This window comes from Balaenoptera borealis (assembly GCF_965194805.1).
Source record: "Balaenoptera borealis genome assembly, chromosome: 17".
Lineage (NCBI taxonomy): Eukaryota > Metazoa > Chordata > Mammalia > Artiodactyla > Balaenopteridae > Balaenoptera > Balaenoptera borealis.
The window spans coordinates 11,196,722-11,219,239 of NC_138876.1; the positions used below are offsets into that span (position 1 = coordinate 11,196,722).

Here is a 22,518-nt window from a genome sequence, read left to right on the forward strand (position 1 = left end):
GGCTACATGGGTTTTCACTGGCTGCATTACTGCAGCATTACCTTGGGCACACTGTTTATCAGGAAGAGACTTGAAAGCAAACCTAGTCCATTCTCTAGACAGGGCAATTAAAAGTGTCCTAGGCTAGCAGCTCAGGGCCATGAATCTATTTCTTCTGGCATCTATTCCTGCTCTGATTAAGCCTTCACCACTTGTTCCAGTCCTTGTAAAAGGGTCCCTACCCCTCTACATCTGGATCCTGTTCATTTGAAAGACCATGGGCAGCATATTGCAAAGGGCAGAGTGTTAAATGGCCTCAGATTCAGAATTTTGAATACTGAGTCCTGTTCATCATTAAGTCTAAATTTATACTTTGGGACAGATTCTCTGCTTCTGGGCATCATTTGGGTTGAATTTTGCTCATTAACCCAAATTTGTTTACTTGTATTTCATTCAATAAATACTTCTGGCCCAAGCTACCCTACAGTAATCTGTGATAGTTGTTTAGCTATAACATTTTTCTAAAGATGAAATGAATAGAAAATTTTAAAAAACACATAAAATTTGAAACCAGATATCTGGTTTTGAATATCTGTAGTTTTAAAACTATGTTTATATAAAGGAACATAAATGAATCAAATGATTAACTGGGAACACTGTGACATATTTGGTAGACAGCATCATAAATGAAGGTCTCAATTTACATTCCCACCAACCGTGCAGGAGGGTTCCCTTTTCTCCACACCCTCTCCAGCATTTATTGTTTCTAGATTTTTTGATGATGGCCATTCTGACCGGTGTGAGGTGATACCTCACTGTGGTTTTGATTTGCATTTCTCTAAAGATTAGTGATGTTGAGCATCTTTTCATGTGTTTGTTGGCAATCTGTATGTCTTCCTTGGAGAAATATCTATTGTAGCCACTATGGAGAATGGTATGGAGGTTCATTAAAGAACTAAAAATAGAACTACCATATGACCCAGCAATCCCACTATTGGACATATACCCTGAGAAAAACACAATTCAAAAAGATACATGTACTGCAATGTTCATTGCAGCTCTATTTACAATAACCAGGACATGGAAGCAACCTAAATGTCCATTGACAGATGAATGGATAAAGAAGATGTGGCACATATATACAATGGAATATTACTCAGCCATAAAAAGAAACAAAATTGAGTTATTTGTAGTGAGGTGGATGGACCTAGAATCTGTCATAGAGAGTGAAGTAAGTCAGAAAGAGAAAAACAAATACCGTATGCTAACGCACATATATGGAATCTGAAAAAACGGTACTGATGAACCTAGTGGCAGGGCAGGAATAAAGATGCAGACGTAGAGAACGGACTTGAGGACACGGGGCGGGGGTGTGGGAAGGGGAAGCTGGGACGAAGTGAGAGAGTAGTAGTGACATATATACACTACCAAATGTAAAATGGATGGCTAGTGGGAGGCTGCTGCATAGCACAGGGAGATCAGCTCGGTGCTTTGTGACCACCTAGAGGGGTGGGATAGGGAGGGTGGGAGGGAGGCTCAAGAGGGAGGGGATTTGCGGATATATGTATACACATAGCTGATTCACTTTGTTGTACAGCAGAAACTAACATAATATTGTAAAGCAATTATACTCCAATAAAGATATTAAAAAAAATGAAGGTCTCTTACAAATTAATGAAAGGAAGGTTATCAATGAACAGTATAATAGATGAGACATGAACTAGTAATTACAAAAAGAAAATAAAACTAGCAAATGAACCAAGAAAACTTGGGAAGACTCACTAATAGTCAAAGAAATTTAAGTGAACACAGCCATAACACACATCAATGGTTTTTGATCTGGGGACCAGATAGACATAGAGTTATGAGATGGTAGCTTGATGGTCTTTGGGGCAGTAGAGGTAGAGTTTGAGGTAGAGGAAGTATGGTAGCTTGACACAGGTTCTCTCATATCATCTAAGCTCTCTTTCTTACTATAATGTACTACCTTGTGTTTGGCCTCAGACAGATAATAGGAGCAGTTTCCTACCAGAAATATGTTTAGGTCAAGATAGATATGAAGAATTTAATTGTACCTTCTTTTCTCTTGTGTTACCTGGCACATGGCAGATGTCTGGGTAAAGAGCCAATTAGTAAAATGTCATGTAAATCTCAGGTTAGTAAGGTATTAACTCCTCTCATGAAATGGAACAGCATAAAATAAAATGGACTCAGTGACAGAAAGAGAAATGGTTGAATAAATAGAGAACAAACATTTACTGAACCTATGCTGTAAGTGCGGGGACTCTGGTAAGAATCTTACACGTTACCTTCCTTGTCCTTAGGCATAGTTATCCTTATTTAAAAATGGGGAAAATGAGGCCCTGAGAGATGAATCACTTGCTCAGGGTCTCAGAGTAAGGAAGAGAAGAGCTGGGATGTCTAATACCTGCATATGTTATACCCACCAACCCACTACCAGAAAGAAGAGCAGAGTAGAAACCCATGTTTTACACTCAGCTTTAAATTATTTTTCAAGCCCTCTGTTCTTCAAGGTTTAAAAAAGTAATCCTGATATTGTTTAAGGAAAAAAAATTATGTTTAAATGTGTACTTTTGGAATATAACTAATGGTTTTTAAAAATCACCTGGCAAAGAGTCAGCTTTGAGCAGCAGAAAGAGTCATCTCTTGCTCTCAGTAATATTTCTGCAAGCAGAGAATGTTTGCTGAGTATAAAAAATGTTCTGATTTGAAGCTAGAATCTGCAGATTTTTTTTCTTTCTGAGAGTGGCAAAGATTCCATGTGATAAGTAAATGTGCACTTGAAAAATTTGAATTTTAAAATAGGAGAACATTTTAAACTTTCATCCTGACATCTTGAAAAACATAGTTCACAGTTTTAAGAATGTTCTCCATTTATTACAGCGTATGTTAGGTTACACTGCCCATATTGAGCTGTATTCTGACAGAGAATTTTATGTTGAAGAGGATTCTTCATTACTATGATAAAAAAAAAACTATTTGCAAGAATCTCAGTGAATAGCATAGTCATTGGGACCTTAATGGCAAAGAGGAGGACAGAGCTGAGGAATGTCACTAATTCCTTAGTGAAGGAAGACTTGAGTCAGGCAGACCCTTATATAGTATATTTCTTCCTGGGTCTCTGCCGAGCCAATAAACCATACATTATTTTCTAACAAATGCCATCTTCCAACAGGTGTGGGCTTTGACCACCAGAATTTTACTATGCGACCGTATTTTCCCAGCACTGCCCTTCCATATGGGTACAGAACCAAGAGTGGGCACATGATCCCTCCAAAGGTCAAACATATTCTCCCAATTCAGGATTTAAAATTGGAATTCAGAGACGTTAGTCAGATTCTGCTAGTCACATATGAAGAAGCATGTGAACTTTGGAGGTATAGGATGACCATCTTTTGTCAGACACCCAGAAAAGGAGAGAAAATCAGTTTGTAGAAAGAAAAGAATAAAGGAAATGTAAACAAAACATGGGCTGGAGCATGATGTCATAGAGCGAGGGACTGAGGGATGTTGGGACTTGATTTTTCTGACAGATCTCAGTTTCTAGGTTTTAATCTTTTCTGACTGCGTTTCCTTTCTTTGGGTTCCATGGAATATCCCTATCTCCTTTTCATAGATTCCACCTTTCCTAGTTTTTCTGCTTAAGCTCATTTATGCAGGTGTTTGTTTGTTGTTTTTTGTTTCACTTGCTACCAAAAGAGCCTTAAAACCCAGGCTGTCAACCACATGGAAGCCAGCAGAGGCTGTTGTTCCAGGGATGGCCACGTGTTATACAGTTCTAGAAAGCCAATCAACCAGGAAGTTTAGTCTCTAGCTTCAAGGCAGCACAATTGAATGCTGTAAACCCTGGGCAGAGCTGAGACTAAGATTCAGGGAGAGCAAATCAAGCTAGAGCCCAAAGGTTAGAATGCCAGGGAATTTCTGAAGTGGCTTATTTCCCAGGGTTACGTGAAGTCAGTGAGAAAATGTACATAAAAATGTTTTCTTTATTGTAAGGGGCGAGATACTTTAGTGGTTTGGGGCAAAGATTCTAAACTCCCTGAGTTTAAATCTCAGCTCTGCAGCTTTCTGGGTGGGTGACCTTGGGTAAGTTAAACTTTGCCTCAGTTCCTTTGATCTGTAAATTGGAAATGGTAAAGATGGTTCCTACTTTATAGGGTTCTTTTGTTGATTAAATGAGTTAGTATAGGTAAAGCACTTAGAATAGCTCCTAGAAATTGGTAACTGCTGTTAAGTCTATGTTAGTGTCTGTTGTTATTAGGGTTTATGTAACTGTATTGTTGACCTTCACTGTCACGCAGACATTGTGATGCTTGTTTTATAAATAACCATAGCATTCTATACTGTAATCTACAGAGCACACTCTACGTGGCATAAATTTCCCTTGAGCTAAGGATTTATGGCATTAAGAAATAAACCAAAAAGCATTTATTAAGCTCTTATTTTATGCCAGGCACTGTACATACACCATTTAGTTTAGCCAACACTCACAAGCCTATGCTGCATTTATTCTCATCTCCATGTTCCAGGTGAGGACATTGAGGAGGGGAAAGGTTGAATAGCTTAGTCAAGATCTCAAGGGTGAGATATGGCAGAGTCCACTCAGGTCTAAGCCCAAGACTAACTGACTTCAACTTGGCACGTCTAATGCCTAAATCTCAATGAACAGTCATACGTAAAGTCATATAACAAAACTTGCTATGGATCCTTTGCTTCCTCAAAGTCAAAGGCAATTTTCCCTGCAGGGATTCCTCTAAGTAAGCCACATTCTGCAGCTGGCTTCTCTTTTCCCTCTACCTGGGGATGAGCCAAAAAATACGGAACAAAATGATTGTAAAGTACTGAGGAAATGTGGCTAAGCATGAAAGGGGGTTGTAGCAACATGAGAGGATCCAGGAGGGCTGGGTGATGCTCAAGATGTAAGGCAGATTTGGGAGCACTGAAGAGTTTCACAAACTCTTGCTATATCTGAATAGCTTTTTATAATTGCTAGAAAGGCTTATCTGATTAAGAGAGGAGCTGTGGGAGTTGGGAAGACACGTAACACCATCTTTCATCTTCTCCAGGACTGAACACTGTGCAGGACCACAATTCATAATGCAGAACATAACTTCATTCATAATGGAAAACAAATTTTGGTTGACATAGCACCATTTTTATAATTTTACAGACTTGGATCAATTGATCCTAGAACATTTTCATCAGTAATATAATACCCTGTGTGTTACAACTTAACCATATATACTTAAAGAAGATTTGAGGACTCTACCCTTTGGATCCCCTTTGCATCTCCTTTTGTGGGAAAAATGGTATTCAATCCCCAGTGGAGTTCCAGTGGTTCAGCTGGTCAACCAAGTGAAGTCGTGAAATCAAGGGATAGCTTTGGGAATTCTTCATGTTCTTCACTACTACTCTTCACATGTTGCCCAGAAAAGCATATACTCAAAGGGAAAACAGTAGGTTTTCTATGAAAGTGCAGATTCTAATCAATTTTCCACTCAGGTGGTATGAACCGGCTCTCAGAAAACAAAAGTAACCCTGCTTTGTAGTGTTTGTTGATCTTTGTCATGTGAATACTCCCATTATGGCTGATTTCAAGGATAGCTGTATTTAACAATTGGCTAGCAAAATCTCTGACTAGCAAAATTCCCAACACAAGCTGGCTCCAGTGCACCCCGACCCTCCTAAGCCACACCTAGGTAGAAGATCTGGAGCTAATATCATGAAAGATGAATGCGGAACTGTCTCTACGATATTTGGACAATTATGGGATGTAGCCACAGAATGGGTATTCCCCAGGCCAGCAAGATTTGTTTCTACTCTTTCCTCCAGCTTTACTGAAACATAATTGACAGATAAAATTGTAATTTATTTAGAGTACACAGCATTGATATATGTATACATTGTGAAAGGATTCCTCCATCGTGTTAATAAGCATATCCCTAACAGCCCATATTTACCTTTTGTGTATGTGTGTGAGAACACTTAAGTTCTACTTTCTTAGCAAACTTCAGTTATACAGTAAAGTGTAATTAACTATAGTCGCCATGTTATACATTAGGTCTTCAGACCTTATTCACCTTATAAATAAAAGTTTGAACCCTTTTACAAACCTCTCTCCATTTCTCCCATTCCCTGTAGTCTGGCTTATTTCATTCAGCATAATGCCCTCCAGGTTCATCCATGTTATTGCAAATGGCAGGACTTCCTTTTCTGTTAAGGCTGAATAATATTCCATTGTATATATATACAACACATTTTCTTCACTGATTCATCCATTGATGTGCACTTAGGTTGTTTCCACACCTTGGCTGTTGTGAATAATACTGCAATAAACAAGGGAATGTATATATCTCTTTGAGATAGTGCTTTTATTTCCTTTGGATATATACCCAGCAGTGAGATTGCTGGATCATGTAGTAGTTCTATTTTTAATTTCTTGAGGCTCTTCCCTACTGTTTTTCATAGTGGCTCTACCAGTTTACAATCCCGCCAACTGTGTACAAGTGTTCCCTTTTCTCTACATCCTCATCAGCATTTTTATCTATTTTCTTTTTGATAATAGACCACCTTATAGATGTGAGGTGATATGTCATTGTGGTTTTGATTTGCATTTCTCTCATGATTAGACATTTTGATCACCTTTTCATGTACCTGTTGGCCATTTGTATGTCTTTTTTGGAAAAATGTCTATTAAGATCCTTTGCCAATTTTTAAAATTGAGTTATTTGGGACTTTTTGCTATTGAGCTGTATGAGTACCTTGTATATTTTAGATATTAACCTCTACTGGATATGTGGCTTGGAAATACATTCTCCCATTCCATAGGCTGCCTTTTCATTTTATTGATGGTTTTCTTTGCTATGCAGAAGCTTTTTAGTTTGATGTCCTCCCACTTGTTTATTTTTGCTTTTGTTGCCTTTGCTTTTGGTGTCAAATGCAAAAAGAAATTACCAATACCAATGTCAAGGAACTTTTTCCCCATGTTTTCTTTAAGAGTTTGTATGGCTTCAGGAGTTTTATGGTTTACAGCTTTAATCCATTTTGAGTTAATTTTTGTGAATGGTGTAAGCCAGGGGTTCAGTTTCATTCTTTTGAACATGGAGGTACAGTTTCTCCAGCATCATTTATGGAAGAGACTTATCTTTTCCCCATTGTATACTCGTCACACCTTTGTTGAAAATTAATCGACCATATACACATAGGTTTATTTCTTTTTGAACTTTCTCTAGAAGAAGAAAGAAAAATTAAAATTGTGGAATAAACAAATTAGTCAATTTGTGGCTTCTTTCCCTTTTTCCCTTTCTCTGAGTGGGTCAGAAGTACTGATCACACTTTGAGAGGAAAAATTTTATTTTTACATTCAACAAATATTTGTTGAGTTCTGACGTGTGTCAGACATGGGGCTTGGCACTGGATATGGAGTCGTTTGCCAGGAGGTAGGGAAATGGATGCACTCAGTATCCTCCTGTATCTTAGTCTCTAAATGCTAATGACTCCTGAACCATGACCACCAGACCCTATCCTGGAAATCTATCCCCCTTTCTGATCTCTAGTTTCAGTATTGCTTCTTCACTGTTAGCCTCCTTCTTGCCAATCTTTCTTGCTCCTTATTTAACAGTATTTATTGAGCAGCTACTGTGAGTTAGGCACTCTTCAAGGTTCTTGAAATGCATCAATGGAAAAAAATAGAATAAGATTACATATATTCTACTGGCAATAGATTCCACCAGCTCATCATTAAATACTTAGTTTTCTCAAAATCCCATGCTATATATAATTCCTTGCTTTTCCTCTATAAACCCTTCCAGTTCCTTGTCTGTCTGAAAAACACCTAATAATCCTTCGAGACTCAATTAAGTATCTTTTCCTCTGTGAAGTCACTGGTGACTCCTTTCCTTCCAACAAAGCTAATGCCTCTTTTCTTTCTACTCTCATAGTATCATGACCTATTTTCCACTTAAACTGTGAACTCCATGTGGAAAGACACGGTTGTTGTTATACATATTGACATACTTTAGAGAGTAATTTAGTTGTAACTAGCATAAGGGACAGAGTGAATGTCTAATACTCCAAGTACCCGGTTAAGGCAATTTGTACTACAAATGATTTAAGAATATACTGCTTGAAAACATTCTTCCTTATGTCTAGCTACATTTTAGGAGTGCTTCAAAAGAATATTAATCACACTTAGATTCAGAGAGTATCTGAGAAATGTGGGAATGTTGGCTGAATCCAACATCCTTCATTGTACATTTATAAGAAACCCTAACGGATTTGCATTTGTTGAACTTGAAACAAAAGAACAAGCCCCCAAAGATATAGAGGTACGTGGTAATCTTCAAATCTCTGTGGAATGCATTCATTTAGTAACCATTTGTCCCCATCCTTCCTGGACTAGATTACACAGTGTCTTTTTCGTATTCAGAATGATCAGGACACTGTGTTATTCATCTCTGCAGTACCAGCACCTACTACGATGCTGGCACTCAATCAGTGTTTGATGAATAAATGATACATTAGTTCAATAACAGTTTCAATAGGCATTTATTAAACCCACCAGCTATTCGAACAAAATGACCAAATTACCAAATGTCTTATTATCGAGGCACTACCACAGGCATTACAAACTGCTGTTGCAGACTCGAGTCAATTATTTAAGCAAATCGCAGATGCCAGAGAAAATGAGCTGCCATGGAGGAAATATGCTTACTATGTGAAATATGAAATGAGAGGATATGTTTTATTTTATGTTTAAGGAAACCTTGACTATGATGAGGAGACATAATTTTTGTTGGACAAAAATCTTTCAATATAAAAACAAAAAGTTGATTGTCCAATAAAATATTTTTAAAAAACAGCTTGGTTTTGTATCAAATGGCAAACCTAACACTGTAAAATACAGTTTTCACTACCAAGTCAATGCATTCCAGCAAATATTTACTGAGCACTCACATATCAGCTCATGTGATATAAAGATTAATGAAACAGTCCCTTCCCTCCAAAGAGAGTTTTAGAATAATACAGTTGCCCCTGGGGTTAGGTGTGTTTAATTAAGAGACAGCAGAATGAGCAATAGATCTAGGTTTTAATTTTTAAAGCATGTGTAACCTTAGCCATGTTGTTTATGCTATGCACCCAGAATACCTCTCCTGACTGCTTATCTTGTGCCAGACACCAGATTGAGCTTAACCTGAGAATCTAGGCAATGCCTGGAGCATAGTAGATACTCAATAAATATTTGCTGAAGGTGTGAATGAGTGAAGGAAGATAGAACATCAAACAGTTCACTGTTCCTCCTTATTCACAGGCAGGATTTGGTGGAAGAAGCATGATGAGAGAACAATGCAGAAAGCATTATCCTGCTTGAATAAAAGTCAAGTTAGACAAAGAATTTTGGCCTCAGCTGTGTTTCAAAAATACTAAGTTTTCCAGAAGGTTGGCCATCTCAGGCAGAGGAAGCAAAGGCCTAAAACTGAGAGACCGTGGTGGTCTCTGAGATACGCAGATCCTTCAGTTTGGCTGGGCACTAGGGATACATGTGAAAGAGGGTGGGCCTGAACCAAGAGATGGGTGGGGCCAGTTGCAGAAAATGTGTGTCAACTTCAAGTGCCATTCATTCCGATATCTATGAATAGTACAGCCACTCTGGAAAACACTTTAACAGTTTATTATAAAGTTAAGCCTATGCATACAGTATGGCCTGTTCCTAAGTACTGTATTTAACCCTGGATAAATAGAGACATTTGTTCACACAAAACTCTATACATGAGTGTTTTTAGCAGCTGTATTTGTAATTGGCCAAAACTGTAAACAACTCAAATGTTCTTCATGGGAGAATAGATAAACTGTGGTACCTCCATGGGATGAAATACTATTTACCAATAAAAAGAAATGAAACTTTGATTAACACAACCACTTGAATGGATCCCATAGGTGAGTGAAAGAAGTTTCCAAAAGTTACACAATGTATGATGCCATGTATATTGAGAAACACATCAGTTGGTTGCTAGGGGTCAGGTGTGGGGGAAGAAGACGACTATAAAAGGATAGCTTGGTGGAGTTATTGAGGGTGATGAAATGGTTCTCTATTGTGACTGTGGTGGTGATTGCACGAATCTATACATTGTGTTGAAATGTATAGACCTGGGGTGCCCGTGAGCGGCTGGAGCAGATCTGGGCTGCCGCTGGGGCTTTGTGATCCACTTCCTGGGTGCCAAGGGGCTGCTGGGCTGGGGCCAAGGTGGGCAGCAGCCCTCGGAGATGGCGGTACAGAGGTGCTTCTGCCAGTTAGCGCCATTGGAGACAAAACTGAGAATTGGGAAGAAGTACAGAAATTTCACATGAGAAAATCTTTGGATTTTCAAGAGATACCACACATTACATCATCATCATCATCATCATCATCATGGTTGTTATTGTTTACTGTGGACGAGTCCAGTGAAGTATAAAAGAAAAGATACCCAGGATCCTCAGTGGAGAGTCTTTCAGTCAAGAGCAGGAAAGAAAGTCTGCCAGTTTTGGAGTAGCATGATTTCATATCAGTTTCATGCCGTGTGGCTGACAGGGTCTTGGTGCTCTGGCCAGGTGTCAGGCCGGAGCCTCTGAGGTGGGAGAGCCGAGTTCAGGACATTGGTCCACCAGAGACCTCCCGGCCCTACGTAATATCAATCGGTGAGAGCTCTCCCAGAGATCTCCATCTCAATGCTAAGCCCCAGCTCCACTCAATGACCAGCAAGCTACAGGGCTAGACAACCCATGCCAAACAACTAGCAAGACAGGAACACAACCCCACCCATTAGCAGAGGGGCTGCCTAAAATCATAATAAGGTCACAGACACCCGAAAACACACCACCAGACGCAGTCCTGACCACCAGAAAGACAAGATCCAGACTTTTCCACCAGAACACAGGCACCAGTCCCCTCCACCAGGAAGCCTACACAACCCACTGAACCAACCTTAGCCACTGGGGGCAGACACCAAAAATAACGGGAACTACGAACCTGCAGTCTGTGAAAAGGAGACCCCAAACACAGTAAGTTAAGCAAAATGAGAAGACAAATACGCAGCAGATGAAGGAGCAAGGTAAAAACCCACGAGACCAAACAAATGAAGAGGAAATAGGCAGTCTACCTGAAAAAGAATTCAGAGTAATAATAGTAAAGATTATCCAAAATTTTGGAAATAGAATGGGGAAAATAAAGAAACGTTTAACAAGGATCTAGAAGAACTAAAGAGCAAACAAACAATGATGAGCAACACAATAAATGAAATTTAAAATTCTCTAGAAGGAATCAATAGCAGGATTACTGAGGCAGAAGAATGGATAAGTGACCTGGAAGATAAAATAGTAGAAATTACTACTGCAGAGCAGAATAAAGGAAAAAGAATGAAAAGAATTGAGGACAGTCTCAGAGACCTCTGGGACAACATTAAATGCACCAACATTAGAATTATAGGGGTCCCAGAAGAACAAGAGAAAAAGAAAGGGACTGAGAAAATATTTGAAGAGATTATAGTTGAAAACTTCCCTAACATGGGAAAGGAAACAGTCAATCAAGTCCAGGAAGTGCAGAGAGTTCCATACAGGATAAATCCAAGGAGAAACATGCTAAGACACATTAATCAAACGATCAAAAATTAAATACAAAGAAAAAATATTAAGAGCAGCAAGGGAAAAGCAACAAATAACATACACGGGAATCCCCATAAGGTTAACAGCTGATCTTTAAGCAGAAACTCTGCAAGCCAGAAGGGTGTGGCTGGACATATTTAAAGTGATGAAAGGGAAAAACCTACAACCAAGTTTACTCTACCCAGCAAGGAACTCATTCAGATTCAACGGAGAAATTAAAACCTTTAAAGACAAGCAAATGCTAAGAGAATTCAGCACCAACAAACCAGCTTTACAACAAATGGAACTTCTCTAGGCAGGAAATGCAAGAGAAGGAAAAGACCTGCAATAACAAATGCAAAACAATTAAGAAAATGGTCATAGGAACATACATATCTATAATTACCTTAAATGTAAATGGATTAAATGCTCCAACCAAAACACATAGACTGGCTGAATGGATACAAAAACAAGACCCGTATGTATTCTGTCTACAAGAGACTCACTTCAGACCTAGGGACACATACAGACTGAAAGTGAGGGGATGGAAAAAGATATTCCATGCAATTGGAAATCAAAAGAAAGCTGGCGTAGCAATTCTCGTATCAGACAAAATAGACGTTAAAATAAAGACTATTACAAGAGACAAAGAAGGACACTACATAATGATCAAGGGATCAATCCAAGAAGAAGATATCACAGTTGTAAATATTTATGCACCCAAGATAGGAGCACCTCGATACATAAGGCAAATGCTAACATCATAAAAGGGGAAATTTACAGTAACACAATCATAGTAGGGGACTTTAACACCCCACTTTCACCAATGGACAGATCAACCAAGATGAAAATAAATAAGGAAACACAAGCTTTAAATGATGCATTAGACAAGATGGACTTAATTGATATTTATAGGACATTCCATCCAAAAACAACAGAATACAGTTTCTTCTCAAGTGCTCATGGGACATTCTCCAGGATAGATCATACCTTGGGTCACAAAACAAGCCTTGGTAAATTTAAGAAAATTGAAATCATATCAGGTACCTTTTCTGACCACAATGCTATAAGACTAGATATCACTTACAGGAAAAAAAACTGTAAAAAATACAAACACATGGAGGCTAAACAATACACTACTAAATAACCAAGAGATCACTGAAGAAATCAAAGAGGAAATCAAAAAATACCTAGAAAAAATGACAATGAAAACACGACGATCCAAAACCTATGGGATGATATACACCACCAAATGTAACATATATAGCTAGTGAGAAGCAGCCACATAGCACAGGGAGATCAGCTCGGTGCTCTGTGTCCACCTAGAGAGTTGGGATAGGGAGGGTGGGAGGGAGACGCAAGAGGGAGGAGATATGGGGATATATGTTTATGTATAGCTGATTCACTTTGTTATACAGCAGAAACTAACACACCATTGTAAAGCAATTATACTCAAAGATGTTAAAGAAAATGTATAGACCTGTATTCACATAAAAAGTTAATTTTATGCTATGTTAATTTAAAAATTGAAGTCCTTACAAATGAGATGAAGCCTATGAAAAGCCTCTTTTTAAAATTCAAAATTCCATAGATACAGTCATTTTTATTCCTTGAACACACACCATCTTGAACTTAATTTTCATCAAGTGCTAGGAACATTTTTCTTGTTGCCAGGTTATGTATTCTATTTTTGACATGATGTTTCATTTAGACTACTCACAACCACCCCCCCCCCCCTTTTTTCTCTTTAAAATTGATACAAATTGTACTTTGTACTTTTAATTCATAAATGTGTGGATTTTAAACATCCTCTTGTGAATAGCTGATGGAGGTACAAATGTGTTCTATTTTGGTGGGAAATGTTAAACTTGGGATATGCACATTTTAACATATGAAAAAGCCCTTCTTATGTGCTTAAATTGGATGAGGATTCATAGGAAAACAGCCTGGGAATGAGAATGGAATTTCCCCTCAATGATCCTTTGACTCTTGACTGGGTTATGAAGACCCTTGTGGACTTGTTGACGATAATCTCTTGCTATGAACCCTGACTTTCCAGTCCAGAGATGACGTGTGCGCCTGTGCCTTGGAATAACCTCACTTACTTTACACATATTCTTAATTAAAAACTTGTGGAAAGGTAGAGAAACAAAGACATTAGAGCTCATCTTTTTCGGAGGAAGAAACCAAAGCCTAGAGGGGCGATGTTTCTTTCCCAAGGCTACACGTAGATCAGGATTAAAACCCAGTTTATTCAGATGGCTGCTTGAGCACTCTGTTTTACACACTGCTTGTTGACACTTTTAACTGTTTGCTTGTATTTGTGAGAAACTATCTTAATACTCTGGGGGTAATCCTTTTGCCTTTTTAAAATAGCCTTTAAAAAAATGGATAGGAAGTGCACAATTCATCTAGCCCATGCTTCATAGAAATAAGGTAAATCTAGCTTTATTTTCTTTTTGTGGGCAACGATGAGAGTTGCTTGATGTGAAAGTTCACATGTGAGGGAGAAAAGCAGCTTGATCCTGATTTAATTATCACAGTTTCTTGCACACGGAAAAAATGCTGTCTCCCCTTTTATGGGAAAAGCCTAGGCTCTGACTTGCTCTTCAGAAAGTGGAGATGATTTGCAGTGAGTCACGCATACTCCTTTGCTGAGCTTTGTTACACTGTGAGACCATTTTCTAGATGTCTTTCATGAGTTGTGATCAGTGGGAGATTTAACCCAATTTCAAGCTTTGAAGGGGCACCTGGCCCAAGGGTCAATCTGATCTCTGACACAGGGCAGCTTAATGCATTGAAAATGCGGTAGAGCCCAGGAGTCCAACAGCTTGGTATGGATTGTGGCTTTGACCCTAGCTTATACTATGTGACCTTGAGCAAGTTATTCCCTTTGCATGGCCTCACTTTTCCACTTTTCCTGTATGGAAAACAAAAGATTTGGGTTAGATCAAAATGGCCTATGGGCTACTCTTTCCAAATATTGGGTCCATGTGGGCAGCACTAGATGACCACAGACTAGATATTTCTCTCTGGGTCCCAGAATCTCTGTTCATGGTAATATAATAGGGCTGCAAAGGTTAATTGTAATACTTATTGATATATCATTATTAACATATGTTTGATTTCAAAATAGGTTTTTGTTGGATGAAAGATTAAACACATAAATTGAAATTAGTGCTGGAACTAAGAATACTCTTTGACATCTTGCCGACTTTTACACCTGGAGATGGCTGAATCCTCCTTCCTATGTCCTCACCTGGAACCATGACACCAGCCCCCATGCACTGATGATCTCCCTGCCATGTCCTCCTCTCACTTAGCTTCCCTGAGAGTTTTACCAACCAGAACCAATTCAGAGTTTTGTATTGCTCTTTAGACAAAGCCGTTTGGATATTTATGTGAATAAAACAGACTGTTACCAGCATTAAATGACATTTGCACAGGATGTGCCTCAAACAGGAACTGGCACATGGTTAATAGCCTATCATCATTATGCTTATTACTACAATTATTATTATTATTAATAATTTAGAATGGCTCTGATTATCTACTAGGGATTATTATTAAATATATATTCTTCAGCTTCTCTATCTTCTTGACAACAACCAAATCTATTGTAGCTTCCAGATCTGAATATTCATTCCCTACTCTCTGAGGATGGATGAGCCCAGCCCAATTTCACTAGGACTATTACTTTATTATTTTGGACCTGCTGTTGGGAAGTAGTAGGTAAAGCCTTGTTGTCTAGGAATTTTTTGAAATGGGCCATTTTCATGTTTTCTCTTTTATAACCAAAAAGAAAAGAAAAAAAAAAAAAGAAAGGAGAAGAGAGGAAGGGAGGAAAGGAGAAATGAAGCAAAGAGCCCATGTTGCCCTACTAGAAAGTCAGTTCTTTGTTTCTAAGAAATACAGTCATTCTCAGAGGCTTTTTCTATGCTGCCACTCTAATATAAAATAGATCTTCCTGTTATTTTTTCATAGTTCCATGTACACATCTTTCATGGTTAACAGTACATTAACTGACAATACCTTAATTGGTGTGAATTTGTTTCCCTACATTAAAGTGTCATCTATCTGAGAGCAGGGACTTACTTCTACCTCATCTTCTTTTCTTCTTTGCTTACTATTACCTGACAGAGAGTAGGTACTTAATAGATATTTGTTAAATCAACAATTCCTAACAGGAGGTGAAAAGTGGCAATCATTTAAAGAAGCCCTGTTTCATATCTCCTAGAGTGAGAAGAAATCGTGTTGACATCATTTTGAGAATTAGGAGTAGAGGTACCTACAGGAGTCCATTACTCTTCACAAATTCCTGGTCTAAGCCTTTGGAGACTGTGATGGTTAATTCTGTGCATCAACCTGACTGGGCCAACAGATACCCAGATAGTTGGTTGAACATTATTTCTGGGTGTGTCTGTGAGAGTGTTTCCTACGGAGATTAGCATTTGCATTGGTGGACTGAGCAAATCAGATGGCCCTCCCCAGTGTGACAGGCCGCATTAACCCAACCACGCATCACTTATTTATCCAATCTGTTGAGAGCCTGAATAGAACAAAAAGATGGAGGAAGGCTGGATTCACTCTCTGCCTAACTGCTGTGCTGGGACAAGAATCTTCTCCTGTTTTCATGCTCCTGGTTCTCAAGCCTTCAGACCGAGGCTAGAATCGACACCATCAGCTCTCCGGCTCTCAGGCCTTTGAATTGTATCACTGGCCCTGCTGCTCTTGCAGATGGCAGATCATGGGGCTAAGCTTCCGTAAGCTCATGAATCAGTACCTTATAATCAATCTATACACACACACACACACATATATATTTATAAATATATTTTTCTGGAGAATCCTAATGAATACAGAGACAGACTGTTAAAATAATTACTATTAAAAATAGTTATTATTCATTTGATCTTTTGGTTTATAAATGTTATATCCTCTTCCTTTTCCACTCAGAGTATAATTAGGCTTTGAGATTGACAGAGCTGAATAGTACCCTCTGTTGAAGGTGAATGATGCTGAGCAAAGTAACCATATCCTCTGTCTCCCCATGAAACCATCAGCAAATTCCATATTTTCAAGTATTGCTTTTGGAATCTATCATTTGTCTGCCTATCTATCTATCTATCTATCTATCTATCTGTCTATCATCTATCAACTCTTTAAACTATGCAGCAATATGCCGCTGTTAGTTTCAAGGTGCAGGGCAGGGCTGGTTTGCAGACCTAATCACATTGTAGTTACTTCTGCCACATTCTGTGTTGCTGTTACATATATGTTCTGGCCCCACATGATAGGTTTTGCTCCTATTTTGCACATAACAAAACTGAGGATTAGAAAGGACAAACAATGGGCCCTAGGTTCTAGGTTTAGTCTTTGCTGCCTCCTAAAGATGCCTGATGTTATAGAAGCGGGAAAGGGAACAGATTTTTTTTTTTTAAGTTGAAGGATGTACAAGAAGCAAGGCATTAAGATGTGAAAGGACATGGTGTGTCCAGGGAACCTGGAATTTTAGAGTTTACATTCAGGAGTGTATCAGGAAATGAAGTAAAGTGGCACCCTGTGGGTCCAAGCACTGATTTGTAAGTCTGAGCAATAAAATAGTAATGGAAAACTGGTAGCTATTAATACCATACTGTTCTTTTTGGGAACAACAGGGTAAATCTGCTTATTCCTAAGAAAATACAGCCTTTCCTTTCAACCTTCAGCTGTGTAATTGATGATAGAAATAATTATCAAAGGGTTTAGAACCGGCTAAGGTTCATAGAAGTCTCTCTTAAAAAAAAAAAAAGAATTCCATGGTAATCCATGCTATATCCAATCCCTGAGTGGATGTGATGCCAATTACTGCCACCTGCCCTGTCTTGTCTCAGTTACAGCACCCCAGGGGGAGCTGCACTTAAGGCCCTGTCAAAAATGTCAGCTCTGCTTCTGGGGCCAGATGCAATAACTTCCCTTGAAGATGGCTGGGGCTGGGTCCCACATGAAAAGCAGCATTAAATCTTCCCTTAGGCTAACCAGGGACTGCTAATCTAGTTCCCTGTTGTCAGCATACACAGGGAGGCTGAACATTCCCTCCAAAAGGAATGTGCCAGGTGCTGTACCAGATGCTCTAGACAGGTTATTTCATTTAATCCCCAACACCTGAAAGCCTATTTATCATCATTCCCCATTTACACGTGAGAATATTGAGGCTCCAAGGTCACTAGCATTATAAGGGTAAATAAGGATTTTTTGCATAATCATTCTCACGCCAACATCCATTTTCCACCTCTTCCATTATAAATGGTAAGAATTTACTTAGATTTCTTTTGCATTCTTTAATTGGAAAGCCCCAATAACTTTCTTTTCTCTTTCTTCAGAATTCTTTGTTTTCATCCCCTGCTCCCAACAAAAATCTAACTTCAAGTCTGACTGACTTCAAAAAGGCACCACCATCTTGGTTTTTTAAAACGGTACCCATGGAAACAGTATGAACACTATGGAACGTCTCTGTTGAGAGAGCCCCAACCGACAAATATAAAAACAAAAATGTATAGGCCATATTTGCAAGTTTTAGCCAAAAGTAGTGTTAAAAAAAGGATGCAAATGACTGTTAACAGTTTCTGAAAATGATGGAATTCTTCATATCCATGAGCCCATAGAGTTGACAAGCACTTAACAATTTCAAGTTACTTTTACAGGCAATATGTCGTTAGATGTTCACAATAGCCCTACTGGGCAAATATATTAGGAAATATATCTGTCCATCTGCAAAATTCCTTGTTCAATGACTCAAAGCTGTAGGTAGAAGACACAAAATTCAGTTCTAAATATTCTGAATATATCCAGTGCTGTTTTCACAGCTATATAGTTGCCTCCCAAAGCTTGCTTAATACTTAATCATTTAATATTCATTCACACATTTATTCATCCACATATTCTTTCAACAATATTAATTTTTTTCATTGGCCAGACATTATGCTACGTGTGTGAGAGAAAAAAAAGAAAAAAGAAAATGGCTGACTTTTCTGTTACCAAATAGCTCACAGTCTTAACTGAAAAACTGGCATGTAACTAATAATCACACTTGAGTAAAATAAATAAAACAACCAAAGATTGAGATCATCGTGGGGAGCTACAAAGGAGAGATGGAGTTTTGTTTAAATGCTTCACAGAAGCCGCTTGATGTGGCTCTTGACAGATGATAAGATTTTGCCAGGTGGCTAAACATGTGAAAACATGTCACATTAATTTTGCCTAAAGGTCTATTATATTTAATTAAAAGAAAAATGGCTTAAAAATACGATACCCATTTCTTAATTTAACAAGTCATACTTTTGCTTTTCTATATCTCAGGAAAACTTTTCATTACATTAGATCTTCCTTGAATCTAGATGCTCTTCCAGTGGCTGGGTATAATTTTTATACATTTTGCACGTATAGACACCACGTTTTATTTAAAGGATTATCTTCTTTGTTAATCATTTAACCCAAGGGTTTCTTTTCTGATTATTAACATTAGGAAACATGCGTATTCTTTGCACATTGCAGGAGTAGTTGAATTTCACCCCAGGGAACTAGGTAGTTCATATATAATTTCTTGCATTAATCACATTGATCGATAAAGAAATCCTTCTGACGGGCTTTGATTTATGTTGGAAATAAAATACTATACACAATCATAAATAGAAACATAAACACACGTGATGTTTGTTCAACACTTGCTGCATGAATTAGCCATAGTTCAGTCATTTGCTTTGACATAGTTATAATTTAGCAAATAGCCATACAAACATGTTGGAGAGTATGTAAAGATCAGGTATCATTCTTCCTAATGCTCTAAGTCAGTGTTCAAAAACAAATCCAAACTGGGGCCAGACCGATACCTTGGGTAAAACAGGCCACATGCATAGGGAAAGGAATGTCCTATCTAAATGGTGTAGATTCTAATCAGCTACAGTGAATCGCTGCCATGTGCCACGCAGAAAAGTGGGCTGTTGTTGCCAGGTCTTCTGCTTTTCACAAGAAATTGAAAAAACAGATTGTTTACGGAAATCTCTGAATATTTTAGTATAATATTCATTCATCATTCATTCATTTAAAATAATGAGTTAAACAAAACACATTATAGGGCTGGCTACGGTCCACTGGCCATTGCTTCAGAATTCAGCTCTAACTGGTGATGCCAAATCATAAAGATGTTAAATAACTACCCCACATGGGAGAGTCAGCCTTAGGCCATCCTGAAAGGAGGAGCACCACTGACCATTCTGATTTGACTTCTGATTGTTCACCCTAATGCTACTTTCATCTAGATGGGGTCAGACTGAATATTTTCTAGACAAGGATCGGAGCAGCACTGATGCCACAGACAGCCATTGCACCTGATTGAATGGTCAGCACTGCGGGGGAAAATATGGCTGGAGGGGGGAGCCGGGAGGGCTGGGTCTAGTCTCATTGCTATACCTGCGGAGCATCCTATGCTTCTCCAACTAGATCATGTGAAGATGCTTTAAACAATCTCTGAGGTTTCAACTCAAAGGTGCGTTTTTACTTAAGTAATAATTATAGAAGCCTTGCTAAGTACCACATCATTTTAATCTGCATCTTAGTAGGAATAAACCAAAAATCCCACTCTTACTCATTCTGGAGTACGTGGAGGAGAAAAAGCAACCCATCAATGGGATTGTATGTTGTTTAACTGACTATGCACATATAGCCCATTTGACCAATAAAAAAAAAATGATGTAATGACATTGTAACTCCTTAGTGTGAACTCCTGCATTGTGTTTACCTTAAAAGCTATAAAATTTAACAGTCTACTCTTCTATGACCATTTTCACTCTTCTGCGTTCCCTTCCAGGTTAATCTGTATGTTCTAGGAGATTAACTGTCAGTGTTGAGTTACTCTAGGCCAGAGTTGTGGTTTCTTTTCCTAATTCCAGCAAACTCAAGGCAGGATGGGATTTAATATTCAGTAGTACAGCTCTGGAGTCTGGATATCTATGTTTGAATCCCAAGTTCACAATTTTGTGTCCAGAAGTTTTGGACAATCTCCTTGATGGCTCTGGGCTTCAGTTTCCAAAGCTGCAAAAGAAGAAGATGCTGTGAGGGTTGCTGTGTGGATGAAATAAGTAAAAATGGTTAGAACAGTGTGTGGCACGTAATAAGTGTTTGACGAATGTCACCTGTCATAATTATGTTCCTTATAGCACAGATGCCCAGGTGATATCCAACTGATGGTTTTTCTCACATCCAATCAGTGGTTTCAAGCATGTATAGATAAAGAAGGAGGGATATAAATAGACTGAATGCCTTCAGTGAAAAGCCACCCTCAGAGGGAAATGGGCTATAAAGTAGGGGCTTCCCTGATGATCTTCCCCAACACACACCATGGGCTCTGATCCCATGAGACCACCTAGTACGCACACCTTCCCAAACTGGTAGACTGCTACTCAGCCTTCAGAGATCAGCTCAATGCCATTGACTTTGTCTGGCTTTTGTGGAGAACCCCAGGTAGCATTAGTGGCTCCTTCGTGCTCTTACAGCCTGAGTAATACTCCTGAATGATAGCACTCAGCCTGTTCGAATGTGTTATGTTTTTGTCTCTCCTCTATTCTATGAGTGTCTTCCAGAGCAGGGATCAGGTTGGTTCCTTACATCCCTAGTACTTTGCAAAGTGCTTGGCATGTCATGGAGATGCAGAAAATACTTGTTCAATGAAAGAGTAAAAAAATAACTAGTGGCTAAAATTCTGATGGAATGGCAATGAATGGATGAGCAAAGGAAACAAGAATGAATTATACAAATTTTTGGTACCAAGTTCAAATTGTATTTTCTTCTTGGTTTTCCCTAGTTTAGAACAGTGGTTGGCTTAATATAATCTAGTCTTCTAAAGAGTATTCAAATTCTGTTGCAAAATGATTATAAATGTAAAAAGAAGCCAGATTAACTGCTCACCATCAGCTACAACACATCCCTTAGTTAATTTCATCTCCTGTTCAACTCGGTGCCGCTCAGCTTGGTCTTGTTGCTGCTGCTATTATGTTCTGATGTTGCCCAGTAATTCCTCTTATCTTTCATGCCTTTTCTCCTCCGTTCCATCTTGCCAAATTCTATTCTCTGAAGCTCAACTTAATTCTCACTCTTCTCCAAAGTTGCCCTGTCTATATGGCCTTCATTCATATTTCACAATTACCATAGTACACTATTTTATATTTTTGTTATCTCCCTGACAATGTATACATTTCCTGTGAGGAAGACCCACATATTCTATTTCCCCTTATATATCTTATATTCACAATGACTACAAATTTCTAAGCAACTGGGGCAAATTTTGGAGCAAAGGAGTTTTTTCTTTATAAGAGAAATCATAACAAGCATAAACATTAAATATTGTCTTTTATTTTACTAAAGATCTAAAAAATGTTTTGTAACTCCCATCACACACCAAAATAAACTTTAGATATATCAAATGTTTAAGCAAAAGTAACAAAATTATAAAAATGTAACAAGTGCTAAAGGTAAACATATTTAAGATACTGGTATTGGGCAGAAAAAGTAAAGAAAAAGATTGATAATGTAAATATTGAAAATAGTATTTTTGCACATCATACTACTTAGCGGCAAATGTTATATAGTAACACGTCAGGAAAAAATAATATCCTGGATATATGAACCATACTTACAAATCAGTAAGAAAAAATGAACCTATCAATCAAAAGAAAATTGAGTAAATACATGATAAAGAATAAACACAATAATCAGATAAAGTTCTTCATAGTTTCTAGTGATCCAATTGAAATTTAAGTGAACACTGAGATAAAACTCAAGACTGGAGAAAAATTACTGCAATGTTTCCAGAGGGTGATTTGTTGATATGTATCAAAAAGCCTCAGAATATCTACATCCTCTCATCCA

At 38.3% G+C, this 22,518-nt stretch overlaps 1 protein-coding gene across 11 annotated transcripts in view; it reads right to left on the bottom strand.

The window, feature by feature from the left end:
• Positions 1-22,518, bottom strand: part of LOC309614571 (uncharacterized protein) — a gene marked incomplete at its 5' end in the record, with an annotated part of 295,377 nt that overhangs the window by 19,415 nt on the left and 253,444 nt on the right. For 10 of the 11 annotated variants that reach the window (XR_014236264.1, XR_014236265.1, XR_014236266.1 and 7 more), the window contains one exon: positions 1,769-20,685. The exons of the other annotated variant lie outside the window; for it this stretch is intronic. Coding sequence is in view for 1 of the 10 variants with exons in the window: in XM_082363169.1 (XP_082219295.1) it covers positions 20,621-20,685 (65 nt within the window). Of the gene's footprint in view, positions 1-1,768; positions 20,686-22,518 lie in introns of those variants that run through there. 11 annotated transcript variants of the gene reach the window in all.